The sequence below is a fragment of the Tetrao urogallus genome (genome assembly GCF_951394365.1).
Source record: "Tetrao urogallus genome assembly, chromosome: 2".
Taxonomy (NCBI): Eukaryota; Metazoa; Chordata; class Aves; order Galliformes; family Phasianidae; genus Tetrao; species Tetrao urogallus.
This window is the reverse complement of record NC_136814.1, coordinates 67,814,818-67,838,912: the sequence shown is the minus strand read 5'-3', so window position 1 is coordinate 67,838,912 and position 24,095 is coordinate 67,814,818. Positions and strand designations below refer to the sequence as shown.

At 40.1% G+C, this 24,095-nt stretch overlaps 1 protein-coding gene across 1 annotated transcript; it reads right to left on the bottom strand.

The window, feature by feature from the left end:
- Window positions 1-408: 408 nt before the first annotated feature.
- Window positions 409-23,816, bottom strand: POPDC1 (popeye domain cAMP effector 1; the record flags this gene model as incomplete). Its single annotated transcript, XM_079532741.1, has 7 exons — window positions 409-591; window positions 7,922-8,063; window positions 11,033-11,200; window positions 13,238-13,346; window positions 14,278-14,465; window positions 21,930-22,054; window positions 23,600-23,816. The coding sequence occupies 7 exons, from the start codon at window positions 23,814-23,816 to the stop codon at window positions 467-469; spliced, it is 1,074 nt and encodes a 357-aa protein (XP_079388867.1). The 3' UTR covers window positions 409-466.
- Between the last annotated feature and the right edge of the window lie 279 nt (window positions 23,817-24,095).

Here is a 24,095-nt window from a genome sequence, read left to right as displayed (position 1 = left end):
CAGAACTAAAAGCAAATACCTACCAATGTACACAAAATAGTAGGTACTGTGTCACAGGAGACTTACAACAATGACAGCACCTAAAAGAAACCACAACACCATAACTTTGGAAACATAGTTTAAAAATCTCCCACTGAAAAGCACTAAGGTGCTAAAAACTTCGGGAAATGAAACTTGAGATACTCCATCTCTACTCATCAGACCAGTGAGCCACTGGACTCTAAATGTATGACATCAAGAGCTGGAATAAAAACAAAACAAATATCTACATCCAGAGAACAGAAACAAAACCCACACAGGTGTATTTATTTCTTTATTTAGAAGTAAAAGCGTGACATTTCTGTCTACGAGCCACTGACATATGGCGTGGTAAATTCAAAGACAGAAAGATGTTCTTAGCTTCCAGATTCCTTCCTCTCTCCCTGGAGCTTTGTCCAAGCTCTTACACATCAGATGACAGACTCGTTCAAGGCAGCCGCTGCAGCTCCAGCTTTTCAGCTGACGATGCTTCAAAGACATCATCTTCAACACTTTCTTCTATTGGCTTCATCTTTGCTGAAGTTCTCAGGTAGGGTGATGTCCGGCCTGGGCCTGCCACAGTGCCAAAGAAATTAGCAATTAATTTAACAATACATACTTGCTATTCATACCGATCTGTAACACAGAGTGCAGACTCTGATGATCCTTGTCTAGTTCTCTCATAAGAGGATTTTATGACTGAAGGTTTCTTTTTTTTATTTGGCCACAGGCATGAAGAAATCCTAGGTGCAGGACAGCCAAGCTGACATGCACCAAGAACACCTTCAGGCTTCAGTGCAAATCCTGACTGCGTGAGATGCACACCTTGGTGTTCTTGAGAACCATTTTCTTATTGTTAGACTTGATACAGGCTAGTTTGTTTAGCAATGGGGATCAGTATATCAGTTTAAAAACCAATATAATATTGTTTAGCAAAAGGAATCAATGAGTGCTAGTTCTAAATCTTTCCATTTCAACTTTGCTTGGCATGTAAATAGCCTTGTTTATCTCATCTTGCAGGAATAGCCTTGTTTCTCTCAATGATTCTGCTTCACAAGAAGCGTTGGAGCCACAATAGACTACTTCTATCTTTGCATCTACCAGGTGCAAGGTCCTCTTCCTCAGATTTCTCATATATTGGATTAGAGTGCACTAAGATACAAGTTGCTCATTATGGCTTAGCAAGCAAAACAAGTTTGTCAAATTGGGGAAAAACAGCTACAGGTCAGCCAGAAGTCTCTGTGATGAACCTGATGATGTGAAAAACAGGGAGAAAGTAAGCGGTCGAAGACCACAGGCAGGTGCTACTGCACACTCCCAGAGGGATATAAGCATATATTATTGAGTTCTCGGAAAATCATGAATATGCATGCAAATGTATTGCATATATATGCCTTAGCTGTTCAAATGCAGAAGCTGAGTCTGAGACAGCAAGCTTGTTTCGTCAAGTTGCTCAGTAGCTATCGTGAGGAATAAAGGAATGCCGCTTTCTAACACAAGAGAGTTTTCTTCCCAGACTTCACATTTTTCTCCTAAAGGACACTAGGACTGGTTGCCTACATACAGAAGTTCCATACATCTGCATACTTGCTCTCGCCATGAAACAAGTCTCACATTTGCTGGCTAACCTCAGCCAGGTACATGACCTCAGCCCTAACTGCCCTAAGCTTGTAGGCAGCTGAACAGCTACCAACATCCAAAAGGAATAGAGAAAGCTCTGAAACACCGTTTCAGAAGAAAAAAGCAAGAGGCAGTGGTCCTGTCTGATTGATCACCTGCATACAATTTACAAATGCAAATTTTCTAGAAAAAAAGAACTAATAGCTATCACACAATCATTCAGGCTTGCTCTCACTACATAAAAAAGCGCTCTGCTGAGGAGGCCGATGAGGAAGGACTTCTTTCTGCAGCATATTTCACACAAAGAACAAACAACACTTGTCTCAGGCAAGAACAGTAAGTGTTATGGTATTGCATTTTTAAGTCATATTCACACAAATGCTGTTTAGCTTTCTAGAATTTTTATGTTAAACGTATTAGTAATTCATTCTACCATTCAAAACGCTATTTTACTGGCACGATAAAGGTTACTCACACATTTTTAAGAACTGGAACTGTTAAGCACTCCTTTCTACACAGATGGGTTTTTCCACAACCACAAAACCTTGCCTGTTCATGCCTCCACCCAGTGCTGAACAGAAGCTCGAGACTGAACCAGATTCAAATGCAGGCCTTCCATACACTGCTCCTGCACTCTCCTGAGGTGCTAAACTCAAACACCTATTAAAATACCAATTTTGCTATAACCCACAAGCTGGGTCAACATGGCAAGCACACAGTGAGAAAAGGCCAATAAACATACTATTTAAACAACATGTTCCTGCTTAGCTCAGAAATTTACAAATCCAGATTCATAGATCAGCAACTTTGAGTTATCTAAAGCAAGTGCTGCAGGGCTGAAGCACCTCCCCTATGAAGAAAGCTTGAGAGAAATGGGCTTATTCAGCTTGGAGAAGAGAAGGCTCTGGGGAGACCTCATTGTGGCCTTCCAGTACTTGAAGGGAACATATAAACAGGAGGGGAAACGGCTGTTTACAGGGGTGGATAGTGATAGGACAAGGGGGAATGTTTTAAACTGAGACAGGGAAAGTTTAGGTTAGATATTAGGAGGAAGCTTTTCACCCAGAGGGTGGTGACACACTGGAACAGGTTGCCCAAGGAGGTTGTGGATGCCCCATCCCCGGAGGCATTCAAGGCCAGGCTGGATGTGGCTCTGGGCAGCCTGGTCTGGTGATTGGCTACCCTGCACAGAAGGGGGGTTGAAACTGGATGATCATTGTGGTCCTTTTCAACCCAGGCCATTCTATGATTCTACGAAAAGACACTAACTATATCATTAATAAGTATGACTATCAAACAATAGATTTACTGAACAGTACTAAAACGTTTTTAAAGAACTGAAAAGCAGCTGAATCTGTCCTTCTGATTGAGTTTAACTACTTCTGCTTATCACATACTTTGGAAAAAGAGAAATAATTTCATTTATTAACAAGTTACATACAGATGGATCATGTATGTGAAGCACATGTACCATAACACACAAATCTCACATGAATACCTTTTGGAGGACGCTTGCTGAGTTAATGTGATGTTATCAACAGAAAGCATCATGCTGCAAACGACTCACTCCGTAAGCATTACAGAACTCATGTTGGTTATTTCCTTAATATAAAAGCAAACAGTTAGTCGGGTTTCTTAATTACATTTAAAACACAGTTTTGTTAGTAATTGTAGTATGTGGCCAATTACTTAGAATTTTTCAATCTTCCATTGCTAAGCACTTTGAACTTAGCCTTACATCAGTTTTCTTTATGAAATGAGTTGGTAGTTTTCAGAACAGCTAAAAGCATAATTCTTTGGATTATACAAAATAATAAATGTTCATGTTGTCAAGAACATGGAAATAAAGAGAATAAAATCTGTTTTAGTTGTAGTAGTCATATATCATATCTGTAAAGGGAAGCTTCTGTCCACACACTTGATCATCCAGCAATGACAAGACAGAAACTGTGCAGAACTTCTGTATGCTGCATTTCTTTCATCTGTTGCTTTTTCTAAAAGAAATACAGCTGTTATTTCCATATGTTCCTCACTGAATATTTTTTTGTTTGTTTGTTTGTTTGCTCTTAAGAAATTAGTGCATGATTGCAGGAGAATTCAGGGGAATAGCACTGGGCCCTCTGTATGTACCTCACACTGAAAACTAAAGAACACACATGAAAAAAGACTGACTGAAAAAAGTGTGTGACAGCACTGAAGGTTTTTGAAAACAGAACAGCGGAAAGGTAAATGGCAGCTTTTTCCTTCAGCTTTCTCTGCGATCTGAGAGGAAGTATGTACATGGCCATAGCACAAAGGCAGTACAGCTCTTCAGACAGAGCTCACCTTGGTAGCAAACCCATCATTGGGCAGCAGCATTACACAAGAAAAACAAACTAACAAGTTATTTTGGCAAAAAGAAAAAATAAAGCATTATGATTTAGTCAGGCAAAACATCTTTTATCAACTGCAGGAGTCAAAATTCCACATTAATCAAAATGCAAAGAAGAACGAACTGATAGCATTTCCTGAGGTGTACTTCTACACTGCACTACGAGTAACCCCCCCCTGCCTCCCCAGACATAAGAGAAACATTGTACTCCAGAGGCTGCTATCACACCTCTTGTTGCCAGTGATGTGGCAGTGGCACAGCCAACTGTTGTTCTCAGAGCATCTAAGAAATTTCCATCTCTCTCTTGAGCAAAGCACACACCACACACCAGAAAAAATATGATACATAAACCCAGAGACATACAACAGAAAAGTGTTTTTAACAAGTATTTGCTAAGAATGGGTGCATCTCAGGAATTAATGTAATTACAGGTGGAAATGTCAAGCATTTAGATTACTTTCTCCCAAAGCTGAAATACTGGTGTAAGCGTTCTGCTTCTAGGCCTGAAAGAGAATTTTAAATCCAGCTAATTGTACAAATACACATTTACAACTTCTTTCAGGCTTCTGAGAGTTTAAGTGCCTTCTATGCAAAGAACTGGCTTCAGTGCATGGAGATCTGCCTTGAAACAGGTGAAAAGCCAGCTGAGAGCTTATGGGTAAAGATCAGAGAACAGACCAACACAGGCAACTTCACAGCAGGTATCTGCTTCCTGAACAAGAAGAGCAAGTAGATGGAAGCCTTCTTCAGATAGCTGGATGATGTCCCACAGTTGAAGGCCTGGATGCTTGGGAGCTCTGACTGCCCACGTCTGGTGGCAGCAGTGCCAGGCACGAGCAGGCCAGGAGGTTTCTGGAGACTGTAGTAGACAATTTTCTTGCAGGAGCGATCGATGAGGCGACTAGGGGAGGTGCTCCGCTGGACCTGTCACTGGCGAACAAGGAAGAACTCATCAGGGAGGTGAAGGCTGGTGGTAACCTTGGTTGCATCTTCCAGAAGCTGGTGGATTTTAAAGATACTAAGAGAGGTGTGCAGACAAACATGAGAGTTACAGCCCTAGATTTGAGGGCAGCGGACTGCAGCTTAGTCAGGGATCTACTCGGTAAAACAATGGGGCCATGGTCTGCAAGGGCAAAGAGACCCAACAACGGCTGGCTGATCTTCAAGGACACCTTAGAACACAAGGACAGTTGATTCCCAAGTGCAGAAAGTTGAGCAAGCGTGGCAGAAGGCTGTCACAGAGGTACAGGAAAGTTCTGACAGAGCTCAGACACACGTACAAAGTGACAGCAAGGATGAGCTCAGGAAGAATACAGAAACATGGCCCACACATGCAGGGATGGAACCAGGAAAGCCAAAGCTCAGCTGGGCTTGGATCTAGTGAAAGACAACAAGAGCTTCTCCAAACACACTGGCAACAAAAGGAAGACCAGGGAAACTACGAGGCCATGGCTCAGAGGGGCACAGGATCTGGGGAGAAAGCAGATGGAAAAGGCTGAGACAATCTGCATCTTTCTTGGCTCAGTTTTTAACTGGTAAAAGTTTGTCCTGAGGCTTCCCAGGTCTGCAAGTGTAGTGGCAGAGACTGGGAGACTGATACTGTACTTACAGGAGTTGGACTGAGTTAGGGACCGCTAAAGTCAACAAGCCACACAAGAGACTTTGGAACTTCCTGTTCTGCATCCACGAGCACTAAGGGGGGGCTGAAGGAATTGCGAGGCCACTTCTATCACCTTTGAAAGGTCACAGCAATCAGAGAAGAGGAAAAAGGCGAATGTCATGTCCATTTTTGAAAAGGACAAGGAGAACACTGGTTCCCTGGATCTTTCTATCAGCCTAGTCTGAGGTTCCCAGAAAGATTCTGGAGCTTATATTCCTGGAAGCTGTGTCAAAACATATGAAGGGCAGGAACATCGCTGGGAACAGCCACCGTGGATTTACCATGCTCAGATTGTACCCCACCAACCTGACCACCTTCTGTGGTGAAATGACTGGCCCTGTGGATGGAATGTAGTAAATGCTGGATCATAACAAGGCCCCAGGCAGCTTGCCATCAAATCCATCCAGTGAAATTGTTGACTGGACTACAGCATGGGTGTAAACTGGCAGGACTGCTGAAATCACAGATAATGAACAGCAGTACAAAATCCAGCTGGCAGCTGGTTACCAGCAGTGCCCCTCACAAGTCAGTACCAAGGCACATAAACTTCAGCATATCTTTATTAATGACCAGGGTGATGAAACAGAAAGCACTCTGGCTAATTCATTCACGACAGCCACATAAAGAGGGAAACCATATCCCAGAGGACAGAGCTGCCAGTCAGATGGGGCATTCAGAAGCTGGACAAATGACATGAGGTTCAGAATCAAATTCCTGCACCTGAGACACTACAGGCTAAAACAGCATTATAAGTTGGGCACTAACTTGTTTGTAAAGCAACATTTCAGAAACAGACCTGGGGGTCCTGGTGGACACCACACCAAATACAAGTCAGTCGTGTGCCCCTGCAGTGAAGAAGGTCATTCACAAATTGAGCTGTATTAGCAAAAGCACAGCCAACACATCAAAGAAAATGGTTATTCTCCTGGATGTGGAGTGCTGTGTCCAGTTTTGAGCTCCCCTGTACAAGACAGACAGACATACTAGAAAGAGTACAGTGAAAATAACCAAGGTGGTCAGGCTGGAGCACATGGCATACGTGGAGAAACTGTGAGAACTGGGTGTGCTCAGCCTTACAAACAGAGGACTCACAGAGAATCTTACTGTTGTCTCCATCTACCTAACAGAACAGCAAAAAGAAGACAGTCAGATTCTTCTCAGAGGCATGCATTGAAGAACAAGGGAAACAATCGTAAGCTGCAGTAAGGGAAATGTTTTTCACCATGAGGGTGGGAAGGTGCTGAAATGGGTTGCTCAGAGAAGGTGTAGGATGTTCAACCTTGAAAATATTTTAAGCTGTGAGGAACAGAATGGAACAATTACATGGTAAAGTATTTTTTTTTCCCTTAACTTCAGCAGAATTTAGCCACAATAAATAATTGCCAGTGATTCTTTCCCTCATACATCTAAATTCTAACTACTCAAGAAAAAAATATTCCCTGAATCAAAGTAAATAATACTATGTGACCCTTTATTATTGCTAAACAGCTTATAGTTAGCAATAAACATAAAACAGACAATTGAGCATCTTCTGTTATGCTGTTGTTGCTGTTTTTAAAAGCTGCTTTCCGAGTTCAGACTATTGTTAAAGTTTAGATTTGGGAAAATTAAAAGTAAACAAGATCAAAAGCCTAGAAAGAATTGTTTAAAAGGATTCTTAAAGGAATAAATTCCTAGACTGGAAGCTAAAGGTCAGACATGGCTTCCCTCACTTTGTTCCGTACTGATCCCATCATACAAAGTACAAGGAAGTAGAGCCTGGCAGCACATTTGGAGATTTTCCAGGTGGCCTCAAAATTAGTTGTGCATCATTCCTCTCCAGATGCTGCCAACACAAACTGCCTGAGAGGAAATGCAGAGCACCCCGTTGATGAGGGTAAGCATATTTTAATTTCTACAAGCACTAGTCACAGACCAAAGGAGATAGCACTGTGACAGGCACTGTGCATTGACACTATTTTGCTCCACTGCTATAAACATTCCATATTATATCTATACTTCCACATTATACTGCAAAGGATTACAATACACGTTGCTTTTTCCACCGTCTACATGAAGTAGCTTCAGTTAGCATACTAAGCCTTAGGCATTTACAGATTCACTACCACCACTTCCCTACGCTTGGCTGGTTTACAGCAGCATCTCATAAGCTACGTTCTGCTTCCACTGAAGACAACAGAAGTTCTACAACCATCTTCAGTGATCAACCAAGCTGTGTTCAAGACTGGTATGAACCATTTCTGAGCACTCACGAAGAGAAGATGAAGAGGAAGTCCCGCGAAGAAACATCTGCAAGCCATCCTCACTGTCACTGGTACTGGCCATACTGTTCCTCATCTGCATCACAGAGAGCTGTGAGCAAAGACTTGGCTGCCGATCAATCTTTTTTGAGGCCTAAAAAAAAAAAAAAAAAAATTAGAAAAGGGATCAAGTAAATTAAAAATTAAAACAGAAAATAGGTATTTCTTCTGTAGCTGACAGTCTGGTCTCAGCTGTGACTTTAAATCACGAAACAGCAAAAGATTCTATGCAGTGTAAATTGATTTAATGGAGATACAAGATGCCAGTAATACACTGGAGTTAGAACATCAACAGCCATGAATTATTCACTTTTAATTCTTCTTTGTACTGACTTCTCAGGTATTTTCCTACAGACAAATTTCTTTTTATTGTCTGGCAATTCATCACTAAGTTACTGCAATCATGTAGGGCTTTCATGACATTTTACCTTATGAATTGGCTCTTGATTCTGATGAAAACAAATGAAATGCATTGTGTGACCATTACTCTCTATGCAAAGACCTTGGAATTATTTTCCATTTACTTGTAGTACTCTGAGATATCTCATATCACATTTATATGAAACAATACATTGTATCTCATTAGGTATTATTAAGAATCAGAAGGACACCTGTACCCAAAAGGTACAATGTGCATGACAAATGCATAATGTATAACTCAATTCTATTGAACTTTATTTAACAGTCAAGAATTACCACTTCATTTCATGTAGAATGATGGTTTTCTGAAGTCTTTGTGATGCATCAGTTAGAATAGCCTTTCATGCAACTACTTTCTCTAAAATTAAGGAGCTGCTGCAAACTAAAGTGAAAATATCATTTAATGAAAAAATATACATAAGACTGTGAAGCCAAATATCTGTATATTTGTGCGAGCTCTTCTAAATGACTCATGAATGAAATATATACTCAGTGTATAAATAACTCCAAGCTGCTGTTAGCTGGAATAAAGTTAAAAGGAACTTCTCTGTTCATACTGACACAGCTGCATGTCATGAAGCCATATTTGAACCCTATAGGGATAAACACAGACAGGGTAAATAAAGAAAGTCAAAGACCCTTTCAGCCCTGATCTCACCTAGCCTGATGGGCTGGGCATCTATTGGACTTTCCAGGCTCTGCAGATGCAACTGAACATCAACCAAAAGAAGCATTTTGAATAGTGAGGACTGCCATATGATGACAGCAATACCTGCACTGGCAGCACAACACAAGGATTTGATATTTGGCAGGTATGATAAGGACTTTTCACTTAAAATCAACAAATTAAACTCTTACACTGAGTATTTCATGTGGTACTATCAAGAAATACTACTGCTACAGTTTTGTTGTGCCAGATGTCAGCAACACAAGTGTCTTGTGGATAACTTTGTACACCAGGCACAGTAACAACATCCTAGTGTACCTGGAGTCATCCACACATTAAAAAGAAGAGAATGATAAATGGGGCAGATAAGCAGAGAGAAAAGTAGAGAGAAAAGAAAATAAATAGGAAATAGAAGAAAAGAAAAAAGGGAAAAAAGGGAAAAATGAGGGAAAAAAAAGAAAACTGATAAGGAACATGGGAAACAGCAGTCACCTTGGAGATGCTGGCTGAATGCAACCCATATAGCACAAAGGAGCATGTTGCTACATGTTTGTTCCAGTTGCCATACTCCAGAAATGACTTTCCACAGAAGTATTTTTTTATTTTTTTTTTTTTTAAATACAGTACATCTCCCTCCTGTTTTCTTGCCATCCTTTCACCATCCCCCCTCCAAAAAAAAAAAGTTAACTACATTTTATAAGAAGTACATTATAGATGGTATATATATTCCTGCTAGATCACTTATCTTCTTGCATTAGTAAGACTTACAACCTCAGATGATGAATGAAAACAAGGACCTGCAATAGTCTTGAGGATCTAACTGCACAACAGGGTAACCCTCTGTTTCAGTGACCAGTATAATTTTGTAGGTCCTTAACCAGAAGGCAGAACAAGCAGTGCTTTAACAACTGTCCTTCCAACACTCCTTTATTTTTCTCTTTCTATAGCCTACAGAAAATTCAGAAAACTTTCAGTATTTAATTAATCATAAATACATTACAAAATATATCAGTAGGCTTCACGTGTAAAGAAGCAGTGGCAGCCACTCCTTTTGAATCTCTTTTCCAGTAAATTCATCACTTTGCAGAAATAACTACTTAACATATATTTATAAATGGGCAATGTGATAAGGATTTTTGCTTTGAGTTGGTGCAAGTTAATAAATACAGAATATGAAAACACCATATTAACATTTTCCAAGCTTTTCATAAATGATGGTGAAAGTTCTTCAAGTAAATTATGTATGAGAATCCTACAGCCAGTACATAAAGAATAAAAAAAACCCACTACCAGCAGCCGAATGGCATCCCTTGCAAATGTTGAAAAGCCCTGTAACTATGGAATGAGACAAAGTGAAAGTAAAGTAAGATAATAGGATATAGACTACAATAGATATAGACTACAAATAGGCCACTCACCATGATACCTAAAACATTCAAAGAAGAATGAGTTACAGTCAGAGTCCTTAGCAAAGGTATTTATACAGATTTCATGTCTTTTCCCAGTGACTATCAACCCGACATTTCCCTTTTTCTCCCTTATATTTACAACCTGCAAACACACTTCAATGTTATTTTTCTTGGCAAGATGTATTAATGCAGCTGTTTGATTCCAGCACAGGAGTTCTTTTAAAAATATCCTGAAGCCTCTTTGTACAAAGGTACCCATTTATTAGTAAGAGCAGATATCCAGGAAGAAGCACCTTTTATCTGCTGGGCACCACATCCACCAGCTGATTAGCCAATCCGTCCAGAATCTGTTATTCACCTTTCTTGCACACTGCAGTGCTAACAATAACCAGTATCAATGGCTGACAAGAACACTGCACTGACACACACTTTGGCATTAAAAGGCAACAAATATGAATTCAGCAATCTGTAGTGGCAGATTAAAGAAAAAATAAATGGTACTTTAAAGTTGAAGCAATGATACATGTACTTGTGTGTAAATTCTAAAATGAAACTGCAGTTGCTTACCTTGTCATTTAAGGTCGGGTCATTCAATGAATAGAGTTTATTTGTAATATCTTTGCCAATAAGATACTTAAAGATCTCATAAAGAAATGGCTCAGTTTCCAGAAAGTATGTCAGTCTTTCTCTGGACCAGCAAAGGAACTTGCAATTATCATCTGCAATAATGGTGACCTGAGAAAACACACATGGAATTAGCTCTTCTCTTTTGATTGCAAATAAGTGCTACCATTCCATTTGTGCCTCTAGTTAAAATAAATTTAAAGCCATATAACTTTTTGATATCCCTTAGAAAATTGTATTTACAAATGTAAATCTTCTCAGATGGTTATCATTATCAGATTTTATCTGATAAACAGACCAGTTTGTTTTTCAAGAAATCTAGTGGGAGATAATATGAAGGGGAAACCTCTCAGAAGTCCAAAACAGCAAACATTTATGTTAGAATAGATTTATACACAGAGTCAGTCCTGTACTGATGACACATCCCAACAGGCCTGCTACTTGGTTTTAATTCCTGTGACTGTGCCCAAGTAGGAAGAACTGGTGCAAGCCAAAGGTTTCCATGAACAAGTTTAAAAAAGGATAAGGTAAAAAACAAAACATAATGCCTTTCTCTCTTCTACCTCAGACCTCTGGATCTCACAAGCACTGCCTTGCACTTGGACCAGGGACCCACTGGCTTAGGTACTGACAATTCTGCTGTGGATGGCTGCAGTCAAATGAGGTAAGCTGTAACACCTACAAATTCCTGGTCACTTGTCCAGCTATGCCAGAGGAGGGCAGTGGCAGACAGAAATCAGCTCTGGGATGTTGCAACTGCATGCTTTGCAAAAGGAGTTCAGAAGAATTTATGAAGTGTCCTATCACAAACTACTTTTATCTAAAATATTTATATACACACACATACATACACATATAATATAAATACACACACACACACATATGAACATATATATCAAGCCTAAGATAAAATGGAAAACTGTCACATACACTTGAGTTTTAACTTTACAGTCTGAGACAGAGGAATATCAACTTGGGAAAAACTTGGCAGCATTGCCAGCAGATGGAGTCCCTAGGACGAAATTTTCATCCTGTGTTGATGGTGCTGCCAAGAACATTTGTGTCATAGCAAACTGCAAGCAAACCTCACAAGTGAAGGATACACAAAGCACCAAGACTGCAATAACTTTCCAGGCAGGCACAAGGAGGGGTGTGAGTCTTTACCCCTTCAGCAGAACTGATTCATATCTAGTAATTTATGGGAGAAATAGATGGTATCAATAGGATACAGCACTGCCGGACGCCTCGCTGCCACGAAATGAATATGTCCTGACAACCATCTCCCTCTGGCACTAAGCCTACTGCTTGACTGGAACGTGTTACATCAATCACTGATTTTAGATTCTGCCCTACCCTTCCTGCCTCCTCCTCTGCCACAGTATCAGCAGGGATGTATCCAGTCCAGCCACAGGCAGTCAATATTACACATGCAGTTGAAGAATAGCAGGAGGTAAACAGTGATTTCAGTACTACGTGGAAAAAACCCTCTCTAATAGTAGTATCTTTACCACAAGCTACTGTATAATATATTCATTAACATTCTAGTATAATTACATTGCTGGAGATATATACTCCTATTGCTCCACCTCTAAAGATATATATTCCTCTTGTTCCCCTAGGAATATTTTAATTCTAAACAGTGCAACCTCTTTCAATTCATGCTGCTTTAACAACTTTCAGATGATTCTTTCCTGCATTTTTTAAATCTTCATTTTAGTAATGAATTTAGTAATCACATTATACCATAATTAATTTTCCTATTCTGTTTTTGAACTAGCAACAAGACTGCTCACATCATCACTTACCTCAGCAAAACTCTCACCTATAAATCAGTTGCAAACAGTAAAATGAAAGAGAACAACAGGAAAAGACACAGTAAACACCATCATGATACTGTTTCGCAGCATTTCATTTTAAAAGTTACTCTTGACATGGTCCAGCATCAGACACCAGTATTAGAAAGCCAGCAAAATTACACAAACCAAACAGTTCAGTATTTCCTGAAATTATTTGGGGTTTGTCGCTGTCAGTTTTATTTGTTTGCTTTGAGTTTTTGTGTGTTGTGTTTGGGTTTTGCTTTGTCTGGGTTATTATTATTATTAATTGTCTCATTAGTTCCCATCCAATGACATTTAAGCCAAAGCGTACCTGGAATTTTTCACCCCGGTTCATCTGAGTTGATCGAAATTCAGGTGAATCTATAAAGGCACAGGGGTAAATATTATGCAGAAAATGCCCTCGATAAGAAACCTTCATTCTAGAAATAAAAAAAGCGTGAAACATCATTTCAGAACCACAGAGGTTGAATTATTTTATTAAAACTGAATATGATTACTGACAATGGTAATGCAGAAGGCTAAACAGACTGAAGTATGTACATCTTCTGGAGTTGGAGTCAACCTACTTTCTGCCTGAACCTCCACCAAATCCAGATGTAAGGTTAGCAGCCGATTCTGGTTGCCTGATGTGGTGTGTACCCCCAAAACACAACTGTTAAAAATGAAAAAAGATCTGAAGTGTGATGCTCTAGATCCAAATCAGAATCAGGCTTCCTTTAGATAACTAGTTTCAGGAATAAGCTGCTAATGACTTTGAAGAAAAGTGATGAAACCTGATGTCTGCACAGAGACTGCTTAAAATTTTGGGCATAACCTAGCAAGAACCTCAAGATCACAGCCTGGACATGGTAATTTATTTTACCCTTTCTCATTTGGGTCTGCCAGCTAGGCCTGAGCAATGCACCTTCCCCCTTTCTGTCTGCATGTATAAAGTGCAATCAACTAATTTCAACAGGCCTCTTGGTTTAAAGCCTAATGGATGGTTATTTTCTCTTTCCCTCATGCACAGTACTTTTTAACCTTAAAACCTGAGAACGCACTGAGGAAAAGTCTTAGACACCTAAGACCAGAACAAGCTTCTTGTTTGCTCTGAAAGACTCTTGTTATAAGAATGTAACCCCCATTAGAATCAATATGGCTGTACACACACATGGAGGCACCAAGTTTTTGCATTAAGAGATATCACAGCCATTTGAAATAGTACCAAAAACAGCATATGGATGTATACTATGTGGCGATAGACCATGATAGGCAACAAACAGTAAGATTTAAAAAATTAACACAAATATCCATCAACTTTCTCATGAATTCAACCACCACACAACTCATAAGAAGCTTTATAGCACCTACTTCCCCTTCAGCAGGATGCTTAGCCTGTCATCAACTGATGTTTTATCCTCTGCAGCATAAGCTTGACCTGCCTTCAAAGTCTGAATGTTGCAGAATTGCCCAGTTAATCTTTGGAATAGCTCTGGAGGCACATGGAGTGGTTCAAACATTCTCTTGTACAGGCTGCTGAGCTCCTTCTCTATCTTGATCTAGAAGGCAAACACAAAAGACATCAATACAGAGAGACAGCCTAGCCAAGAAAGGGTAATACTGCATGCATGCTTTAGCTGCTAAATCTGAGTAACATCTTTGTGTTCCTTCTGTTCAGGCAACAAAATAACTGGTAAATGCTACATCTATCCACAATGCTGCCTATGACAGGGCGACCAAAACCTTAGCTAAAACTGCAACTCCAGCAATCCGGTGCTTCAGGAACAACATTTCATATAAAAAGTATGGTAAAACAAGCACATGGAATCTTTTGAGACTTCTGATCTAGCAGTGCATAGAACTTGCACCAGATTTACACAGGAAAATAATGAGATTGCCGGTACTTCCCACACCATGCCCACAACTCATTTTGGCCACCTTTTGGGCTTTCCTGGGAATCTTTCATCCCTTACTTCTTGGCTTACCTGCAGCAGAAAAGCAGGACTATGAGTCCTATAAAATAAACCCATCATTACAACATGTGTGTTGAGGGAGAAAAATACAACTACCAGCTCAACATCCCATATCTAAGAGCCCACCCAAATTCATGCAGCAGCAGGGAGGGAAAGGAAGCTGGCTGAAATATATTTAGTTTGGGTCCTAAAACAAGATGTAAATATTTCATAAATCAGGTGAATTTATTTCATAATAAATATAAGCAATTGGTTGAAAGGCCGCAGACAGAGGGTGATGGTCAATGGCTCTATGTCCAGGTGGAGGCCGGTAACAAGTGGTGTCCCCCAAGGGTCTGTCTTGGGACCGGTGCTCTTTAACATCTTTATCAATGACATCGATGAGGGAATTGAGTGCACCCTCAGCAAGTTTGCTGACGACACCAAGCTGAGTGGTGCGGTTGATACGGTGGAAGGAAGGGATGCCATTCAGAGGGACCTCGACAGGCTGGAAAGCTGGGCTCGGGTGAACCTAATGAGGTTCAACACGGCAAAGTGCAAGGTTTTGCATTTGGGCCGGAAGAACCCCAGGCACCCGTACAAGCTGGGAGGAGTGGTCCTTGAGAGCAGCTCGGCAGAGAAGGACCTGGGGGTCCTGATGGACGAGAGACTCAACATGAGCCAGCAGTGCGCTCTGGCAGCTCGAAAGGCAAATGGGATCCTGGGCTCCATCAGGAGAGGGGTGGTCAGCAGGGACAGGGAAGTGATTGTCCCTCTCTACTCGGCTCTTGTGAGGCCCCATCTGGAGTACTGTGTCCAGGTGTGGAGCCCTCAGTACAAGAAAGACATGGAGATTTTGGAAAGGGTCCAGAGGAGGGCGACTAAGATGATCAGGGGGCTAGAGCACCTCCCCTATGAGGACAGGCTGAGGGAGTTGGGCTTGTTCAGCCTGGAGAAGAGAAGGCTGCGGGGCGACCTCATTGCAGCCTATCAATACCTGAAGGGAACCTACACCCAGGAGGGGAGTAAACTCTTCATAAGGGCTGACAATAGCAGGACTAGGGGAAATGGATCCAAGTTGAAGGAGGGAAGATTTAGGTTGGATGTTAGGGGGAAGTTCTTTACGAGGAGAGTGGTTAGGCCCTGGAACGGGCTGCCCAGGGAGGTTGTGGATGCCCCGTCCTTGGACGTGTTCAAGGCCAGGTTGGACGGGGTCCTGGGCAACCTGATCTAAATGTGTATGTTTGGTGGCCCTGCTAGGCAGGGGGGTTGGAACTACATGATCCTTGAGGTCCCTTCCAACCCGGGTGATTCTGTGATTCTGTGATTCTGTGAAATACCAAGCCTGGAGATCTTTCCTGAATGAAGGCAGCAGGGAATAGGACAGAGTTCTGGCCTTCCCGAAAGCAGAGGCTGCTTGAACAAACAAATTAGAAATAAGCACCAGATTATGAAAAGATAACATAAACAGAAAACAAACAAACAAAACAAAACAAAAAAAAAAAAAAAAAAAGGAAAAGCAAGAAAGAAAAATGGTAGAAAAAGAAAACAAGTTACCACTTCAACAAATGAGAATGTTCCAAGTTTAGACTTGGAATCTATTCTTCTAGATTATTTATTTATTTAATTTCTGTATTTCCATATTAAAAATAGGGGAGAATTAAGCAACAGCAAAGTCCAGGAGTCAATTTTCAGCTCATGGTAGCAAACAGAGCAAACTGAGAAGTTCCTGAGTATTCTGTACCTGGAGTAGGATGCAGTCCAAAATGACGAAGAGTCTCTGGACTAACTAAGGCTCACAATGACTTCAAACTCTGAAGTACATACAATTTCCTCCCCAGAAAGCTATTTTAGGGCAAAAAAATATTAATCTCAGCCCTAAGAGATTAATGTTTCACATCAAAAACTCTCCCTGTTCTGGCAGAATTACATCTGAGTGCTGAACATTGATTCAAGCATAATGAAAGTTTTTGGAAAATTCATGACATTTGACCTTTTTTTACATCTAGAGCAAATTGAGCTGAAGCAGAAGCTTTACAGATTTGTGGAACCGTATTTGAAGGATACCACCCATAGCCTCAGCTACTGGATCTACCCGTCCCACATATAGGCAACAGAAGCCCATGGCAGTTCTTTGGAACTGACAAACATGTAGGCAGAGATGGTGGGTTCATCCCACAGAAACAGTAAACAGCTACTTATTAAATTTCTACACAGGAAGAGATAAAGCTGCTTAGGTGACCTTGACATTACCACTTCATGACATCACAAAATGGTCTTTGCAGCCTTCGTTTTCCATAAAAGTTTAACAAAATAGTATCCCAAACCTGTAGACTTTACCTTCTAACCAAAAAACAACGCATAGAGAAATAATGGTTATAACCCACTGAAATTTTTATGCAGCCTTACTGCAAAACAGACACCAATACCTGTTTTCAAAAGCTTAAATTAAAAAATTCCTCAAGAACTTCTGAGAACTTTCTTTTCATTATACATAGCAAAACTTACTATTAACTTTGTGAACACTTACCACCCAAAAATAAATTAAAATGTTCAGGTTTTGTTCATTTACTTTTTTGATCTGTTCATACATATGCTTCAACCAAATGTCACTTACTGTCTCCTCAAAACGTTTCATTAGATTTATTTCATTACTTTATATTTTGTTACATGGATTCCCTTTTCCTATACTACCAAAGAATATACATGCCATAGAAATGCTACCAGGACAGTGAAAAGGATGACTGGAATGCAACTGTTTGCACAGTATTAGCAATAAAGTCAAAGAATCATAGAATGTCTCAGGTTGGAAGAGATTTCTTCCTTCCTGTCCAAGTCTCTGCTCAAGCAGGGCCACTTAGAGCAACACCACCCAGTACCTTGTGCAAACAGCTTTTCAATACCGTCAAGGATGGAGATTCAACCGCCTCTCTGGGCAACCTGGGCAAACACTCTGCCACTTGCACAGTAAAAAGTGGTTCCTGGTGTTCAGATGTTACCTCCCGTGTTTCATTTTGTGCCCACTGGCTCTTGCCCTCATACCAGGCACCACTGAAAAGCGTCTGGCTCTGTCCTCGCTGCACCTTCTTCTTCAGTGTATGTACATACTGATGAGATCTCTGAGCTTTCTCTTCTCCAGGCTGAGCAGTCCCAGCTCTCCCAGCCTCTCCTCATAGGCTGCAGTCTCTTCTCCATCATGGCCCTCTGCTGAGCTCCTTCCATTATGCCCATGTCTCTCATGCTGGTGATTGCCCTGAACTGTATGATTTCAAAGTACGTTCCACATACACATGACATTAGGCAATTTGTTTTCCCCACAACCTTGATGAACTCCCTCATTCTTAACAGACATATCAATTTAATTTGTACCTCTGTCTATCCATCATCACTGCAACTGAAAGAGAGACAAATTCCTTCCTCAAATGAATACAAGCAGCTCCCAAGACTCCTGAATCCAAAGCAGCGCATGCAGAGAGGATTTGGCCCTGGAATGCTGATTGTTCCCTTAACTGAGTACACAATTCCAATTTCATGATCTTCCTCTAACATTTAACACTTATAAGAGAAAGAAGGCACTCCTACTTTCCTAAAGATTGACCAGGTTGAGCAGTGTAGATATGCTTCAGATAGTCTTGGTCGTAACAGACTATTCACCCTTCACATGCATAGCTGACTGCTTCTCCAGTCATGCTCATGGGTCGTATTCCAAATGAGCCATACGGGGAGGTGTAATGTTTTGTTCAGCAGTGGTTGAAATATTCTGGGATCCTGCCAAAGCTCCAAGTCAGAGCTCTGTACAGACACTGAATAGAATCCTTCAGCTTCCACTCAGACTAAAAAAGCCAAATCTGTAAAGCTCCAAGGAATCAAACCCACAGAAATAATCTTCTAGTCAGAAAAGAAACTAACTGCATTTTGCATGCTCCATTTAATAAAATAAATATTTAACAACTGGAAATATTAATTATTCATTTTGTAATATCGCTAGCTTGTAATTATTCTTCCATTCTTTTCTTTCCTTAAAAATGTAATTTGTGAGGATGACTAAATAAAATTGATTTTGAGATGGGCAATAAAACAGAAGCAGAAAGAAAAAACTCATTCAAAATCAGTTCCTAATAATTTCTTTTCTTCCTTTTTAGGCATTTTCCAGCTTTCTGTAGAAAAACATTTAAATTGCCTTACAGTTCACAGTAGATAGAATATATCAAACAGCTAAAAAGATGTGTGACTATCACACATCACTTCAAGTAACCCTGTTGCTCATAGCCTGTAACAAAGTGATTCAGACACTGTTTGGGATGCTACCCTGTTTCCATGTAATTTCCACCATGTGATTGAATGAAGAGTTGAAGAGAATGAAAAATGAAGAGTTCTGTTTCCAGAGACACTGACAAACCATAGCACCACACCTGCAGCGGTGGTAAGAATACGAACTTCCTGAGAACCAGACCACAGATCCCAGTACAGTTTAGATAAGCAGTAAGTTATCTGACTTCTTCCTTATACTGCTACAAAACAGCAAGGAAATACAATCAAACTACTACATAAACACAGGTTAGTAGTTAGCAATAGCTGTACAGACTTACTCTCAAGCCAGAGAAGAGGGAAGGCAATACCACACCTCCCAACAGCTGTTAGGTACATGAGTTGAATTACACTGGACAACTAGCTTAAGCTGGATGTGTAACTTGTAGATAGAGAGAAACAAGGTGACTCCAACTCCACATTCCTCTTTCGTAAAGTAAACTACTGTCTCAGAAGTAGAAACCACAAGTAATTATTTGTGCTCTTTGAAAGTGCTCTTAATTGTTAGACACGAGTTATTACATGATTCATTTAAGAGGCCTTTCATTTCTGGAATGGACTATGCAGTACTTCAGTATCAGTATGTGAGAGAGACTAAGAAAACAGCCGATGCCTACGTAGAGCACCTTCCCATTACAGGTATTTGATATTCCTCCTACATTTTAACATTTGTTTTCTGCACACTTCTGTCTTTAGAAAGCGGTTCAGTACTGAATAAGATTGAGGGAACTGAAGATTTACTAAAGGCACAGGTGGTAATGGTTTCAAGATTTTAATTTGATCTCTATCTAAGATAATAGAGAATGTCAACAGCTTGTCATTTATTCTTAAAGTCAACTGTACTGACATTTGTTTGAAGACAACTCTTCCGGCACTAGTGTCACTCTCAGCAGAAGTGTTTACAAAGGCTTCATACAGAATATGATTCCAGCAGGATCCCTCATTTAATTCTTTAGATCTGGTCAAGACCCAGAGTATGGAACTGTGGGTAACAATGTCAACTGGGTGCTTAAGATTCACTGCTACAACAAGTAGTTTGGAAGCTGAGTGTGCACATCTACAAAGTTCACTGTTAAACAATCTCCACTGAACCCTCTAGAAGCTCCCTGCGGTTTTTAATTTACTTATTTTTAAACTGAGGAGCCCAGAACTGGACACAGTACTCCAGATGTACCTCATGTCACATCCTGCCCATACGGGAAAGGAAGGGATGACCCCTCACCAGGGCAAAGTAGAGGGAGAGAAGAACCTTCCTCAACCTGCTGGCCACATTCTTTTAATGCATCCTAGGATATCACTGGTCCTCTTGCCCACAAGAGCACACTGCTAGTTCATGGTCAACCAATCCATCAGCACATCAGGTCCTTCTCTGCAGAACTGCTTTCCAGCAGTTTACCTGTCTTTTCCAGCCCCTAACCTGTACTGATGCATGCAGTTATTCCTCCCCAGGTACAGGACTCTGGGCTTGCCCTTGCTGAATCTAAGTTTCCTCTCCAACCAAGAGATTATTTCCAGCAGTTCTGTTGTATCAAATGTTAAACGCTTCTGGAAAGCATTCGATTTTAAGTTATTCTTAAATAAGCAAGGTTACTCTGCTCAAAACCTGACAAAAAAATCTGACACCACATATTCCTGCAATCTTCACATTACAAATCCATATGCCTTAAACTCTGCAGACCACAGAATGTAATACTAACACTTGGAACACTTAGCACTTCATTAAAATTTGAGTGGTATGTAAAAGCAAATATTATATTACACGTTACCTAGTTTTGACATACATATACCAGCAGAAAGTTGGGTTGCTTATCATTCTGCAGAGACAGAAAATGCAACTCTGGATGAATAATAAAAACAAAATACCTTTCTATTGGATATACATTTAGCTGAATGCAGGGCAAAGTATCCTCTGGTTTTGGTATGCATTTCAAATATACAATTATGGTACATTTGAAGGGAGGTATTTTAATGCACCATTTTGAAGGCAATGAAGGGAGTTGCAAAATTCTCAGCCATGACTCTCATAACTCAATGAATACAATAAATGAGCTAAAAGAATGCATAAGATGAGGAAAGGGCAAGAAGATTCTATTGTTTCCTTTTAAAAGCAACAGCAGAATCTGATTTATCTTATTTGCATTTTAAAAGAACATGACAGTAAAAACGTATGGATTAGCACACTTGTGTGCAAAGTGATGAGTATGAAGGTCATTCATGAATATCAAAATAAGAGTCTGCTTTGGAAACTTCTAATTTACCAGTCTCCTTTCCCATCACAGAGGCTATTTATGACTTAAAAATCAGATAGGAATGTTTTGCCCCTCCCAAACTCCTTAGTTTAAGCAATTACTGTTCTGGAATGCTCAATTTTAAATATCTTAGTAAGACTTTTATTTCGGGAGATCAATGTGCATTTACAAGTAGAAAGGTGGGTAAAATTACGAAAGACAGAAACAAGGGGAACCCAAAAGTGTTCCTGGTCTCTTGGCTAAGAAGCTAAGTAACTTTTCCCTTACTATCAGAAGAAAAAACAGCCAATAAAACAACCACTTTTCAAGAATATGGATTTCAAGAAAATATGTACTGAATGAGACTGACTGACAGCATTCTAATGGCCTGGGTCCTTACTGGAGTTGTTGGTTGACTTAATTCAGAACAATTCCTGCAGAATTCAGTGATAGGTTTGTCCAGCAAATATGGTCAAAACTTTCTTTTTCTTGCATCTTACTAGTCTGCTTTGTGCAGTGTAGCTGATGTACATACCGGTCTTCTTTTATACACTAGGTATATGAAGTGTAGAAGGTTGACCACCAAAAACACAGAATTCCAGATCATTATGTCCAAGGCACAGCGGTAGAGCGTAGCCCAAATGATGAACAATGCACATCCTGTAAGAAATTAAAAAAGGAAATTCAATGTCACTGGCTAATAAACACATTCTCTTATAAAAATCATCAAGAGTTTGTCCACTAAGTGCAAATAAATCCAAAAGTTTTACTATAGTTAGGCTCTGTGAATCAGCACATGCAATGGTAGCATGAGTAATGACTACAATGCCATCAGGAGTCACTGGGTCTGCAGTCCTGCCATACAAGGCCACAATACTGAAGCAACAAGAATTCAGGAAGGGAATGGGGACAGCAGAAAGGTGCAGCCCATGATGGCCTGTTATTAAAAATCACATTAAAAAAGCAGCTTACAAAACTTGATTAGTGCATTAATTAGACAAACAATGACCTAGAAACAAATGTTCATTATCTGTATCAGAGACATTTATGTCTAACTAGGGAGCTGTATTTGCACAAAAATCTCCTGAAGTCATGCACAGATATTTTTGAAAATGAAAGGAAAGCATCATCACTGTATTTTGACAAAGTCATGGCAGAAACTAGAATCCTCTGGTGTGACATCAAAGAGAAATTTTCAAATGCTTATTCTTCTCCAGTTACTTTGTTTTGAATAATGACAATTGTTTTACAAGATGAGGCATGCTTAATGATCAGGGATGTTATTTTTAGCCTACAAAGACAGATGACAGGTTATGCATCAGTGAGCCCCCTGCAGATAAATGTGAAACAACTGGCCAAATTCAGCCATGTCCAATAGAGATGGATGTAGACAGATATATTTCCCCTTAATATTCATGCAGAAGAAAAGGGATCAGATATGCAATTAAATTTCCTTTTCCTGTCTTTCCCTGAAGGTTATGCTGAATATGAACTCAATATTCTGTATGGATGTCTGGCCAGGCAGCACGTACATATGGATCAGAAAAATCAACATGTGATGGCCCTCGATCAGCTGCTAAATTAAACTAGGAAAAACTGAGGACGCTAAGCCTGGAGGAGTGACATTGTGGAGCAGCAGAGGACAAATATCAATAGGGACCAGATCTTCTGCTGCCCACAGATTAAATTTGCTTCCAGTTGCCATCTCATCTTAACAATTTTTTTTTTTCCTGTATCTGTTCAAAATGCAAGAAAACCTATGGTTCAAAGCTCTCCAGAAAAAACCTTACTTACTATAGATGATTTACTAAGCCAGAGCATCAGCCAATGAATAGTCCCAGCATTTACTTGAAGCCTAAAGGGTAAGGTCTTTAAGATATAAGGATTTCACTGCAATTTGGAATTCAATTCACTTAAAGCAGCTAGAGAAGTTTAAAGTAAATGCAGCACACTTGTTTTTAAGTCAACATCTATGTAGTTTTGAAGTTGTAAACTGCATCTCTGTGAAATTTCAAGATAAATAACCATTCTGAAAAATATCTGTCTGGGTCACAATGGTCCTTGCCTTCAATAAAAACAACTTCAGCAGAACACAGAGTACATGGATACATGCTGGAATTTCACTGTGACCTGGAGATGCCCCTGTAATACTCCCCTGCTTCTGCCACAGGCAGGGTGCAAACTTCTCTGTAAGAAGTCACCTACCTATGGAGAGCAAACCTCGCAGAAAAATCATATGAAGGTTCAGAGTAGTCGGAATAACCAGGCCAGCTGCAAAACAAATATTTGCCACGTGGAAAACAAGATGATGGATCTCCTTCCAGTTTTCACATGCAGTCTCATTGAAAGGCACAGAAGTGGCATTTTTTAAGTCTGGAATAACGCCTAGTGGAGTGAGTGGGCTGACTGCTGTAGTGTCCATCTTGAAGAATCCTGCAAAGAGAAGACAAAAAAAACAAAACAAAACAAAACAACAAACACACATTAAACTGAAACATTCATGGAAAAATGCTTTTGAAGGGCAACCTAGACAGTTCAGTAACTTTACTCTCTCTTTTTCACCTAAGTGTTAAGCTTCAAGAATGGTCTACTTCAAATTTTGGAAGCCATGCATAAACAACATTTTTTGAACACTAGCTACTATAACTCACATTGCTCAGTGAAACATGCAGGGTATTGCTCCATGTCCTACACAAATAAG